Here is a 13,418-nt window from a genome sequence, read left to right as displayed (position 1 = left end):
ATAACAACAACAAAATAAGTGGGCAGAGAAAAAATAGATATAAATAGAAAAAAACAGCTATAAAAAGCTGTATGATTTATGTGACAATTGGTAGTCCTTGTAAGATTAATAAGAAGACGTAGCTACTGAGAGGCAGTAAGATGGATAATCCACAGGGAGGGGTAGAGAAAAGTGGAGCACATTCATAGGGCTGACAAAAGAGGCAATAATCCAGGAGGAATAGCCTTCTAACCAGTTTGAATGGACTTTGGGATGGAGTTTTAAGAAGCAAAATAGTACAAGATGAAGTCTAGGCTGAGAACAGATCTGAAAAGCCATATTAGATATTTTTCAGTAGGAGCTGATGTGTCATTGAGGTATTTTGAGCAAGGGAGCACATATAGGCTTTAAAAAATGCCAGTGGCATTTATTAAGACTTGATGTGTCTGATTCTGTGTAAAGTACTCCACACGTGTAATCTTGGTCAGGTTTTATAACAAATCTAGAAGGTGTCATATCACTACTTCCCTCATCAGAGAGGATGTGTTGCTTGCGTGTGATCTGACAGGAAGTAGCCTCATCACAGATCCAACTCTGGAGTCTCTTCTTCCTGAGACCATGAAAACTCAGTTCTAATTTAAAAGCTGAATCCAGCAATGATGCGTAGAATGACTGGAGAGAGACCAAAGACTGGGTCAGATTCTGCATTACCTGCAACCTGGACCACATTTAACTCTCCAAATTAGTCATTTGCAGCAATGGAGAATATGGGATATGTTCAGTGAAGAGACTGTGGTGGGTACAGTCTACAGTATTATCTGTGATTTGCAAGAGAATAAATCATCTCAGAAGTCTCAGTGTCAAAGTTGGCTGAGTTACTTTGGCTGTAGCACCACACACAGGAAAATAAATGTTTCCAAGATAAGGGCCAGAATTCCAAAAGAGAGTCATTTTAGATAATAGCTTAGCATTTAAGAAAAGATGGACGTACAAGAAAAGAAATGTCATTATTGTACATGATCGATATTCACAATTGGAAGAAAATCTAGTAAATGTTAAATGTTATTTATGCTTATATTTTCAAATATAGGTTTTTTTCAAAGATTTTTTTTGAAAATTCCATCTTCCATTATTACATTTAATATCTAAGAGTCACACTTGACTAACGTTATCATATATTCAGAGAATCTTTAAAAATTGACAATTAACATTGAAAATAATTTTACAAAGTACACTCTAATTTTCTTTAGAGTCTTTAAATCTTTAAATCTTCTTTAATCTTTAAAAATTGACAATTAACATTGAAAATAATTTTACAAAGTACACTCTAATTTTCAATTTAATTATTTTATTAAAATATTTTTAATTTTATTTTAAAATAATTTTAAAATAAAAATAATTATTTTAATTATTTTAATTATTTTTAAACCCTAGGATTTATATATGTGTATATGTAGTATATAAGCATATACATATGATTCCCCAATATTCCCTGCATAGGATAAATCAAACATGTATCTAGATAAAGCCATGTGACCATGGACAGTATACCACAGCCCTAGTTGCTTCAATCTTCTTGCTTTAAACGTTATTTCTACAAGAATTGCCACTGGAGGAAGATGGAATGGGTTGACACCCATAACCATTACTGTCAGGCAAAAGTTACTAATTTAGAAGCACTGCCAACTACCACTATCCCCTATGTTTCTTCTAGTATTCCGTTTGCAATTTAAGCTTACCTTTTATATTCTGACCTTTTCTGAATGGCCTAGGGTTTCTTTTCCACCCTACTGACAGGACCAACACTTCAATTAACCTACTACATAGGAGCCCTTCTGCTAGATAACTTTGTGTATGTGAATTTATCTAATCCACAGACAAGCTAATGAAAGTGGCATCTTTATAGAAAAGTATATACACTGGGGTCTGGTTAGGATAAGTAACTTGTTTCATAGCAATCAACAAGTCCATTGGCATTCAGGATCCATTCAAGGCTTTGTTTGACTTTAAAGTCCATGTTCTTTTCCTAGTGTGTTCTTAAGGCTTTCTAACTTAGTACTTTGGTCTCAGCTCATAGCACTTCTAATGACCAACCCCACTTTACTAGTTTCTCCAAATACCCATCACTTCCATAAGTAATGTTTTCATTTTAATAAGTTCATGTGAAAATAGGTGTTTAATAATTCATTAGAAAACATACTTTGGAAAATTAGAACACAAATTACTAATAGGTTCAAGTTATAAAAGGGAAAATATGTACTATATTTACACAAAGACCTAGTATAGCCCTGGTTACATATGGGTACATTCTAAATAAAGCAACCCCTTTTAGTAACTATAACCTTATCAGGAAAGGTCAATAACAACAATAGCAACTAACAATTATTGAGGGCTTGTGTATCTAGCATTATTCTGAGTGCTTTGAATGCATTACCTCAGTTGATCCTCCAAACAGAACAACAGAGGTATGGCTACTCTTGTAATGATGAGGTGACTTATCCTTAAAGAGATTAAGAAACTTGCCCAAGGACAACAGATATAGGATTTGAACAAAGATGATCTGATACTAGAACTAAAGTCTTAAGTACCATGTAACACAGCCTTGACAGGTAGTGTGTAATATTGAAAAAGACCAGCCTGATTTACAGTGTCTTCCATCTAGCTTTTAAAGGGATACATTTTTGCACAGGTCTCTAAAGCTACAGTACAACCAAACCAAACAATGCAAGTTCCTCTATTGGAGCATTTTGTAATCTCCTCATTTTATTCCTACCTTTTATTATTTTGGCAAACAAGGTATCATTAAGTAAAGTTAGAATTTGTCACTTTGATTTTTACCTCTAATTCAGAGTTCTCTTCCCAGTGTTTTCCTAGCTTCTTCTGGTAAGTTCTTGACACGCTATGAAATTCAGCTTCTGCTCATTCTTAGTTCTGTTAACATTGGCCTGAAGGCTCTCCCTGGTACCTAGCATGAATATGTAAGATAAATACCAAACTCTATATATCAACTAGAATAAAGGTGAATTAAAACAGTTAAAGAAAGGAGAGTCTGGTTACCATGAGGTATTTGATGAATTTTTTTAAATGCAATATAATAGGAAGCTGACTCTTGCCTAATCCAAGAAAACTAAAGGGAAACAATAACCAGATCATCTTTAACTCTGACCCCACAAGTTAAGTAAGGATTTAAGAACTATAAATTATCCAAAATAAGTTACTAATTACATGGATTATATTAATTTATCCCATAACTAAAATTTTGATATCACAGATCAATGTAGAAAATGTGTGAATCTGTAAAAATTACAGATAATTTTAAGAAAATTAGCATACCCTAAGAGAATAGGTAAAGCTTCTAAGGCCCCCTTTGTGAGATAAAGATCAAAAAACTTCATTTAAATTTTTTCTCCATATTTCTTTCTTTTTTAAAAATTTGTTTAATGTTTATTTTTGAGAGAGAGAAAGAAACAGAATGTGAGCAGAGAAGGAACAGAGAGAAAGGAAGACACAGAATCCAAAGTAGGCTCTAGGCTCCCAGCTGTCAGCACAGAGCCTGACGCAGGACTTGAACTCATGAACCGCAAAATCATGACCTGAGCTGAAGTCAGACACTTAACCGACTGAGCCACCCGGACGCCCCAATGTTTATTATTATTTTTTTTTTTTGAGAGAGAGAGAGAGAAAGAGGGTGCAAACTGGGGATGAATGGGGAGAGAGAGACAGGATCCAAAGTAGACTCTGCACTTTCAGTGCAGAGCCCAACATGGGGCTAAACTTAACAAACCATGAGATCATGGCATGAGCCAAATTCGGTCACTTAACCGACTTAGCCACACAGGCAACCCCCAAAAACTTAAGAGTTAGTTATTTTTACTGTTGAAACTTAAAGGTTGTCTATTTAGTTAGGAAGTCCTTCAGGTCAAGGATCCTGGATCACCAGTAATTCCCTCAGTACCTCGAACACGATTATACATAATGTTGACCTGTTTATGTTGAAATTTCTTCACTGGAATGAAAAAAGTAGCTAATGAGTTCTCTTGAATCACCACCCCCCCACACACACACACACAGATATTGTGTGTTCACCGTACAGTAGTCTCCCTCACCTGTTATCTATAGGGCATATGTTTCAGTAGATGCCTGAAACCAGAGACAGTATAGTACCAAACCTTAAATATACCAACCATGTTTTTCTTCTACATGCATACCTATGGTAAAGTTTAATTTATAAATTAAGCATAGTAAAAGATTAACAACAATAATAATAAAATAGAACAATATACCATAATACAAGTTATGTGACTATGGTCTCTCTCAAAATATCTTATTGTACTATACTCACCTTTCTTGTGATGGTGTGGGATAATCAAATGTCTATGTAATGAGTTAAAGTGAGGTGAATATCTATAGACATTGTGATATAGCTTTAAGTTACTATTGACCTTCTGACCTATGCCAGGAGGATCACTTGCTTCTAGGCCATAGTTGACCATGGGTAACACAAACCATGGGAAGCAGAACCACAGATAAGAGGGCACTATTGTGTATTCTTTTTTCTGTGCTAAAGGAATAAGGCATTTATAAATGAATACAAATAATATAAAACTATTTTTACTATGGTTTTGGCCCCTACTTTGCATTAGAGTCCCAAATATTAGCCAAATCATCAAAAAAGATATTCAGTATTATTTTTTATAACTCTTCCTAATATATTTGTAATCTAGCAATAAAATGCCTGAGATAAGTAGCAGATAAAATGAAATGCCAGCACATAGTTTAAAATGACACAGGCTACCGCACTAAAAGAAAATAGAGCCAATAATTATTACATATAATACATATATTTTGGGGCGCCTGGGTGGCTCAGTCGGTTAAGTGTCTGACTTCAGCTCAGGTCATGATCTCACGGTTCGTGGGTTCGAGCCCCGCGTCGGGCTCTGTGCTGACAGCTAGCTCAGAGCCTGGAGCCTGCTTTGGACTCTTTGTCTCCCTCTCTCTCTGCCCCTCCCCTGCTCACGCCGCCTCTCTCTCTCTCTCTCAGAAATAAATAAAGCATTAAAAAAAATAATACATATATTTTATATATGCACATTACATTATTTATGGAGAGTAATGTGCCTACATCTAAGTAATTCTTTAATATAGATTTTATTTACAGCTACGTGGTGCATAATAAAATGCATGTTAGTTCTATATTAATACATTTTTAACCTGTCTTAATAATCTGAGGAAAGATCCAGACCATGATTCTGGTTTTAACTAGATTTATTTTTTTATTTCTTTACCTTGGAGGTCAAGACATCTTTATGACGGAAGAACAGAAGAAATATTATAATGCGATGAAAAAGCTGGGATCTAAGAAACCGCAAAAGCCAATACCTCGGCCANGGGGTAAAAAAAAAAAAAAAAAAAAGAAAGAAAAAGAAAAACCAGTTCATCCTAAAACAACACAGGGGTTAGGGGCACCAATTCTCCACACAGGCAAAATCTGCATATCAACTTTGACTCCTCAAAATCTTAACTACTAATAGCCTACTGTTGACCAAAAATCTTATTGACAAACTAAATGGTTGATGAACACATATTTTACATGTTATATGTATTGTATATTGTTTTATATAAGGTACGCTAAAGAAAATGTTATTAAGAGAATCATAAAGAAGAGAAAATATATTTACAGTACTGCCCTGTCTTTATCTTTAAAAAATCCATGGTTAGTGGACCCAGGTAGTTCAAAATTGTTGTTCGAGGGCAACTGTATATTTCTACAAATATACCTTTAGCATATAAAGTTTCAAATTATTTTTAATTCCTCTTTAATGTGCAACTAGTTCTTAAACATGAATGCTAATATTTGAACAAAAGGCCTTATAAAACCGAAATATGTATGTATTTTGAACATTATCACTGTTCTTAATATTCCTATAAAAATGAAAAAAAATTATATATGGTTTTACTTTTATATTAGCTACACAGCTTAATACTAGTACAGTGGCCTGTAGAGAATATAAACAAAATGTAATTTGATTAAAATTTATTTATCTAAGTGATGACTTTATGATGCAGCAATTGCTATCTATTAGTAGAGTAAAACTAACATGAAGATTTTTGATATTGCAACAAATAGCAAGAGAAGCAGTTGGACTCGTCATGAGTCTAAGCTTTTTCCTACTGTGAAGTCAAAGACCAGAATGGGCTCAGATGGAAATAGTGAGTCTAAGCAGTCAAAGAATAGTTTGTATTCCTCTAACAACTGGGGAGAAAAAATTAAATGCATATAATGCACGTAAAATTTAAATGCATATAACGTATTCAACATAACACACCTTGCCAAAGAGTCATGGCTAACAACAAAGGCAGCTAGTACCCAGCTGGCAACATGAGGAACACCCAGAACTTTTAAATGGACATGCTGCCAAGTCTCAACCAGACCTACTGAATCACAATCTATGGATTTGAAGCCCTGGTGTTTAATTTTTTGCATGCCCTACTTGATCTTGGTATAATGCTTTAAAGCTTTCCTTTAAAGCCTTTCCTAAAAGGATTTTAAAGAAGCCGTGTTTCATAGAAAGTGTAATACTAACAGTGAGACTGAAAAGAAAGGTGATATGTAAGTATAAATATGTATGGAAATACATATTCCACACATGAAATAGAGAGGAAAATATAAGTCTCTGATATGACAGCTGTCATATAAGTACAAAACAATGCAACACAGTAGTTAAAGTAATATGGCAAAGTGGAAATTTAGAGACATGTTATTTTATTAACTTGAAATACTCCAGGTAGTAGAGCTGAGGTGTTTTAGTAAAAACTTACCAGTGACTGAAATAATTCATATATAACACACTAGGGTAGATGAGCTTAAAAGCAAATGTTAGTATACAACATCAGCAGAAGTGTGGTTTGTCTGGTATATACTGAAAGTCAACAACAATAACAAAAATTTTCATTCACTCTGACTTTGATTTAACTCATGAATAACACCTCTTGTAGAAATCAAGAACCTATGACCAAAGATAATTTATGCAACTTTTGAAGACATAACTTAAAAATTTTTTTTACTAATGTAATGATTAATGGATTTGCAAAATTTACTCTAAATTCCATATTATTCTTGCTTCTTTACAGAACAAATTCCAAGGATGTATATTTGACCTAGTAACAAACCAAGTTTTTGATATCACCATCATGGTTCTTATCTGCCTCAACATGGTAACCATGATGGTAGAAAAAGAGGGACAAAGTGACTACATGACTGATGTTTTATACTGGATAAATGTGGTTTTTATTATCCTTTTCACTGGAGAATGTGTGCTGAAACTGATCTCCCTCAGACACTACTACTTCACTGTAGGATGGAACATTTTTGATTTTGTGGTTGTGATTCTCTCCATTGTAGGTAAGACCATTTTGAATCAAACTAAACTTCACACATGCTCAGAAAAGATCCTGAGTTCTTGAATGTAACTTTACTTTTGAATATGTTAGGAAAATGAAGAATGGAGGAAACTTAAAAACAAATGTAAATAAAACAATGACTTCTGTGTCTGAATTCCTTTGTTCATGCTATAGGCCTCAAAGCCACAACTTTTCTATTTATTAAAAGCATGTAATACTTCTTGATATTTGATTTCCAAGATTACCCTTCACAGAAGTAGCATCTTTGTATATATATAGGGTTGTAGGTAGAAAGACCTATATATGTAGGTAGAAGACCAATGCAGAATCTGAAATCACCTCCAATTTTACCACATATGAGAACTGTCCCTTGATTGACGATCACTAATAGCCAGAATATCCCTGACTCTTCATGAAAATTCTTTCTAAATTCAAAGTGAAGGTAAGGTCTTAAGAAGGGCCATTTTCATTTCTTATGGCTTCATACTTGGCAAAGACTTGCCAGTGCAATCATTTGTCAACAAGCCTCAGTCATGTCCATGAATCACAACACAGGATGGTATACTTTCTCCTCTTTCATTACCATAGCTGTTTTCTGTCTTCTTGTTTTCTCATCATCTGTACATGCTTTGCCCAGTATTTTAGGGTTGCATTTATTTTTAGGATTACAAATTATAGACAGAACGAGATTGCGGAGATTATTTCATACAAATTCTATTTAGAGATGATAAAACAACAGTCCCAGAAGGATTAAAGCCCACGTGACCTAAAACCTCCTTGTTGAGTACCATGTAACTTAGTAGAGGCATTCAAAACCAGTCTTTGAAAAAAGAGAATTAAGAAAGTATTTAGATATAAGAAAACAAATTAAAATTTAGGTAGGAATCTCAGAGTAATAACAAGCAAAATAGTGGGAGCATTCCCATTAAATTAGGAAAAGAAAAGAGTGTTCCCCTATCATTTCTATTTTTAACAGTATTGGCTAATACAATTAGATAAGAAAACAAAAAAGAGCATGGAGCAAATTATCTTCATCTTCAGATCATATTATAGCATTCTTTAAAAATGAAAGAAAATCAACCAAAAATATGGATTCAGTTAGATTTCCGAAGATACAAATTAGAAATCACATGTATCAATATTCATGAATGTTTTATATGTGGGCAAAAATTTTAAAAATATACCTAAGGAAAAATCTCATTTACAGTGGTAATAAAAATAAAATAAAATATCTAGTAACAATTTTAATAAGAATTGCATAAGACTTCTATGAGGAAAGCTAGCACACATAAAAGAAGTCTTAAATAATTTAAAGTCTTTTCTTTTACATGGATAAGAAGGCTATCACTCTAATCATGACCCTTCTTAAAATAAATTAATTATATGTACAGTGTTTTCCCAGTGAGAATATAAATAAGTCTTTTTTGCACGATGGAGATAGTAAATTGGCAATATAAGTCTAAATGATTGTAAAATTCATCTGGAAGAAAAATTAAACTATTGCTAGATAGACAATTATAACATTGATGAAGTAACACAGTGTTTTAAAAACCTCAATGGATTCAAATAGATAATTCAAAATTTAACTTCAAATGTATAGAAGATAAATAATTTGCTCAGTAGAAAGATCACACAAATCAAAGATTAATGTGTAAAACAAAATGGATTCAAGAAGAAATAGATTTATAACAATGAAGCTGAATGGTCCTGCCTATGTCATCTCACAAATTTGAATCTATGAAGAAAAAAATAACAACTATGTCAAAATAAAAATCAAAATATTCTATGGAGAAAAACTCACCACTGCCTCGCCCCAAAACAAAAAGTTTGAAAGACAAAATACAGGGGAAAAACTTATGTAACATTTAAGAACAATGAAGTATTAGCACTTCCAGTAGAAAAATAGTCTTACTCAATCAATAAGAAAATAGTAAATCTTTCAATAGGGAAATGGGCAAAGGACTTAACATAGCCAAAAGAGAAAGTAGAAAATAGCCAGCAAGCACATAAAATGTCCAATAAACAAGAAAAATATGTGTATTTTTTTCTAAGAAAAATGCAAATAAGTTATGATGAGATGTTTTGAAACATCATAAAGATTTTCTGGTAAAAATTATAGGAACTACGATACTAATTGAGCATTAGAGTACGTGCTCTTTCATATATCACTATAAAGAGTTGTATAAACTTTCTGGAGATAGATTTTATGATATTTAACAAAATTTTAAATATACTGTTTGATCAAACTTTTATTGATGTATTATCAAATGATGTTTACGTAACTAGAAAAAATATACCTACTTAGATATTCATTTCAGCCAAAAATATTGAAAACAACATAAATCCTTCAATATGTGTTTATTTGAACAGAACATTGTAAAACTATAAGAAATTACTTTATTGTCATTTGTATGGAAATATTTCCATGACATATGATGAAGTGACTAAAGTAAATTATAAAAGATGCTTATATGACATAATTACATCCATGTGACAATGTATGTGTGTGAGTTTGCATAGAAAAATATCTAGAGTGATACTCAGCAAAATAGTAACAGTGATTATAATTGGTGATATTTCAGGTGACTTATATTTCCTTTATAGCATTTTACTGTACTTCTTGAATTTTCCACATGAGGAGGTATTACCCTTAAAATTAAAATTATTATGGAGGGAAAAATATCAATGTCCACAAACTTAGCAAAAGGATAGAAAATGTCACAAGGGTAATTTCAAGCATTTTCCTTTGGGATTGCTCAATCTTTTGATTGTTATGAAATTGCTTTCAATATAAAATGACAGTCTTGAAATCATAAGAGATAAGATGGCAGATAAATATATTTAAAGTCATGATTTTCTGTAGCATGGAAATTTAACTTTCTATCTCCTCACCAGGCATGTTTCTGGCCGAGCTGATAGAAAAATACTTCGTGTCCCCTACCCTGTTCCGAGTGATCCGTCTCGCCAGGATTGGTCGAATCTTGCGTCTGATCAAAGGAGCGAAGGGGATCCGCACGCTGCTCTTTGCTCTGATGATGTCCCTTCCGGCCTTGTTTAACATCGGCCTCCTGCTCTTCCTGGTCATGTTCATCTACGCCATCTTTGGAATGTCCAACTTCGCCTACGTTAAAAAGGAAGCTGGAATTAATGACATGTTCAACTTTGAGACCTTCGGCAACAGCATGATCTGCCTGTTCCAAATTACCACCTCTGCTGGCTGGGATGGATTGCTAGCACCTATTCTCAACAGCGCACCTCCTGACTGTGACCCAAAAAAAGTTCATCCTGGAAGTCCAGTTGAAGGAGACTGTGGTAGCCCATCTGTTGGGATATTCTATTTTGTCAGTTACATCATCATCTCATTTCTAGTTGTGGTGAACATGTACATCGCTGTCATCCTGGAGAACTTCAGTGTCGCTACTGAGGAAAGTACTGAGCCCCTGAGTGAGGATGACTTTGAGATGTTCTATGAGGTTTGGGAGAAGTTTGATCCTGATGCCACCCAGTTTATAGAGTATAGCAAACTCTCTGACTTTGCAGCAGCCCTCGATCCTCCTCTCCTCATAGCAAAACCGAACAAAGTCCAGCTCATTGCCATGGACTTGCCCATGGTCAGTGGGGACCGGATCCACTGTCTTGACATCTTATTTGCTTTTACAAAGCGTGTTCTGGGTGAGAGTGGAGAGATGGACTCTCTACGTTCACAGATGGAAGAAAGGTTCATGTCAGCAAATCCTTCTAAAGTGTCCTATGAACCCATAACAACTACACTAAAACGAAAACAAGAGGATGTGTCTGCTACTATCATTCAGCGTGCTTATAGACGTTATCGCTTACGGCAAAATGTCAAAAATATATCAAGTATATACATAAAAGATGGAGACCGAGATGATGATTTGCCCAATAAAGAAGATATGGTTTTTAATAATGTTAATGAGAACTCAAGTCCAGAAAAAACCGATGCAACCCCATCCACTGTCTCTCCACCTTCGTATGATAGTGTAACAAAGCCAGACAAAGAGAAATATGAAAAAGACAAAACAGAAAAAGAAGACAAAGGGAAAGATGGCAAGGAAAGCAAAAAATAGAGCTTCGTTTTTGATATATTGTTTACAGCCTGTGAAGGTGATGTATTTGTGTTAAGAAGACTCTTTTAAGGACGTCTATGCCAAAACTTTTCACCAAATAATCTCAAAGTCATTGCCGTAACTAGCTTGATTCCCTAAAATAGATGGGCAGCATTAGCAGATGGTTATGTTTGCACTGGTAGATGGTTCTGTAAGAATTGTAATAGTACTCTATAGGGATTATTGACTACAGCAAACAAAGGTGATTTAATTTTATTTGTTTTAATAAATGAGAAGACCATGTGGAAAATGTTCACATCTGCCTTGTCATCTTTTCACAGGGTGGTAAACATTCGTGTTTCCCAGGCAAATACAGCTGCACACATGCATCTATCATTTGGATACCTATAAAAGTATTTTACCTTGGCTTTGCAGTGAAATGCCCTGATAGAAGGAATGGACATTAGTAACAAATATTTAGTTAACACATCTTGTTATATTAGGGAACAAGACTCTCCCCCATGTACAGAGGTCATTCTATATTTTGAGGTGCTTAAATTTATTCAATACTGCAACAGAACCAATTTTCATGTGCCTATACAATGCCGTGAGATTATAAACATATGTAGGCTGTTCATTTCAACAAATACTTTTCATTCATCTTAACTCATAGACTAATCAGGATAAGACTTACCTGTAGAGTATTGTGCTTCATAGCCCATCTTTTAAAATATCCTTCTTTGTTCATGCAATAACCATACAACATGAAAAGTTATTTTAAATACATATCACATTTCCTCAAAACAAGATAAAAGTGAAGATAGGAAAAGGAGGAAGTGAAGAAAGCGTTATTCACTATTATTTGTACAAACTAACACTGGACTTTGCTGCCTAAAAATACAAATAATGACCCAACTCTTCATGTTTGTTCACAATTTTCTGCTTTCTCATGCAGTATTGTCAAGTCATTCTTTAGCACAAAGCAACATTGATACTTTCCTTCAGTGAAGTGATTCCTGATGTACAGATACTTATTTGATACTGTGGTATATGTTTGAGCAGATAATTACTTGGGCATAGTATTTACTGCATCACCTGCATACCATCCTAATGTGTATGGCAAACTTTCAAGTCATGATATATGGCAGACTTTCAACACAGACTTGTGTTTAGTATGAGTTAAAGATCATTCAATGGGGGTTCTTGCCAACTTGCTCTCTTACCACTAACTTACTTTTCTAATTTGTGCTATTAATCCTTTTGAATCTTTTTCTTTCACTTATAAGATGAATACAATGTCACCTTCTCCTTAAAATTCTAAGACTATGAGGTATATTTTACATCAATCAATAAATTACCCTGAGCTTATAGTTTACCAAGCACATATTCATTTTGCTTTCGCTGTTGTCCTCCTATCAGGGATTTTAAGTCTAGCTTCTTTTTCTTTTTTTTTTTTTTACAAATAGTTTATTGTCAAATTGGTTTCCATAAAATCTAGCTTTAAAAGTCCTTGTTGATAGTGGCTTAAAAAGAAATGGCCATGATGCATTTTTTCATGGGTTTATTTTAGGAATATGAAATATTTGTTCTATCAAGTTACTCATGCATTACACAGTCAGAAGTAATTTTAGTTAGAAGATTTTATAGGAGTGTTCAAAGCAAATATACATATCATTCATTTGCTTTTATAAATTAAAAAGGGACATGAATTATATTTCTATAATAAATACTTGCAACATATTTTTTGTTGCTCTGGCTAGTTAAAAATAAAGATTTAAACATGCCAATGGAGATGAAGAGTATGGGTAGAGAATGATAGAAACAGGGAGAGACTAAAAAACACAGATACGAGAAAAACAAAAACAGAGACATTTCCACAGAACTTTGTATCTTGAATGTTTTAAAATTGTGACATATTTTACAGCATCCGTGAGGGAGATGATCACTTCTAGACATTTGTCGTAAGGTACA

General features: G+C 33.8%; 1 protein-coding gene across 2 annotated transcripts in view; it reads left to right on the top strand.

Moving 5' to 3' along the window:
- Positions 1-11,691, top strand: part of SCN9A (sodium voltage-gated channel alpha subunit 9) — a 101,099-nt gene extending 89,408 nt beyond the window's left edge. For both annotated transcript variants that reach the window (XM_077751144.1, XM_077751143.1), the window contains exons 24-27: positions 5,265-5,362; positions 6,441-6,447; positions 7,111-7,381; positions 10,276-11,691. In XM_077751144.1, the coding sequence (XP_077607270.1) occupies positions 5,265-5,362; positions 6,441-6,447; positions 7,111-7,381; positions 10,276-11,468 (1,569 nt within the window). In that variant the 3' untranslated portion in view covers positions 11,469-11,691. The remainder of the gene's footprint in view (positions 1-5,264; positions 5,363-6,440; positions 6,448-7,110; positions 7,382-10,275) is intronic.
- The last annotated feature ends 1,727 nt before the right edge of the window (positions 11,692-13,418 follow it).

The sequence above is a fragment of the Crocuta crocuta genome, unplaced genomic scaffold, assembly GCF_008692635.1.
Source record: "Crocuta crocuta isolate KB4526 unplaced genomic scaffold, BGI_CrCroc_1.0 scaffold219, whole genome shotgun sequence".
NCBI lineage: Eukaryota > Metazoa > Chordata > Mammalia > Carnivora > Hyaenidae > Crocuta > Crocuta crocuta.
Note: the sequence above shows the minus strand (reverse complement) of the source record. Positions and strands in the feature narration are given on the sequence as shown.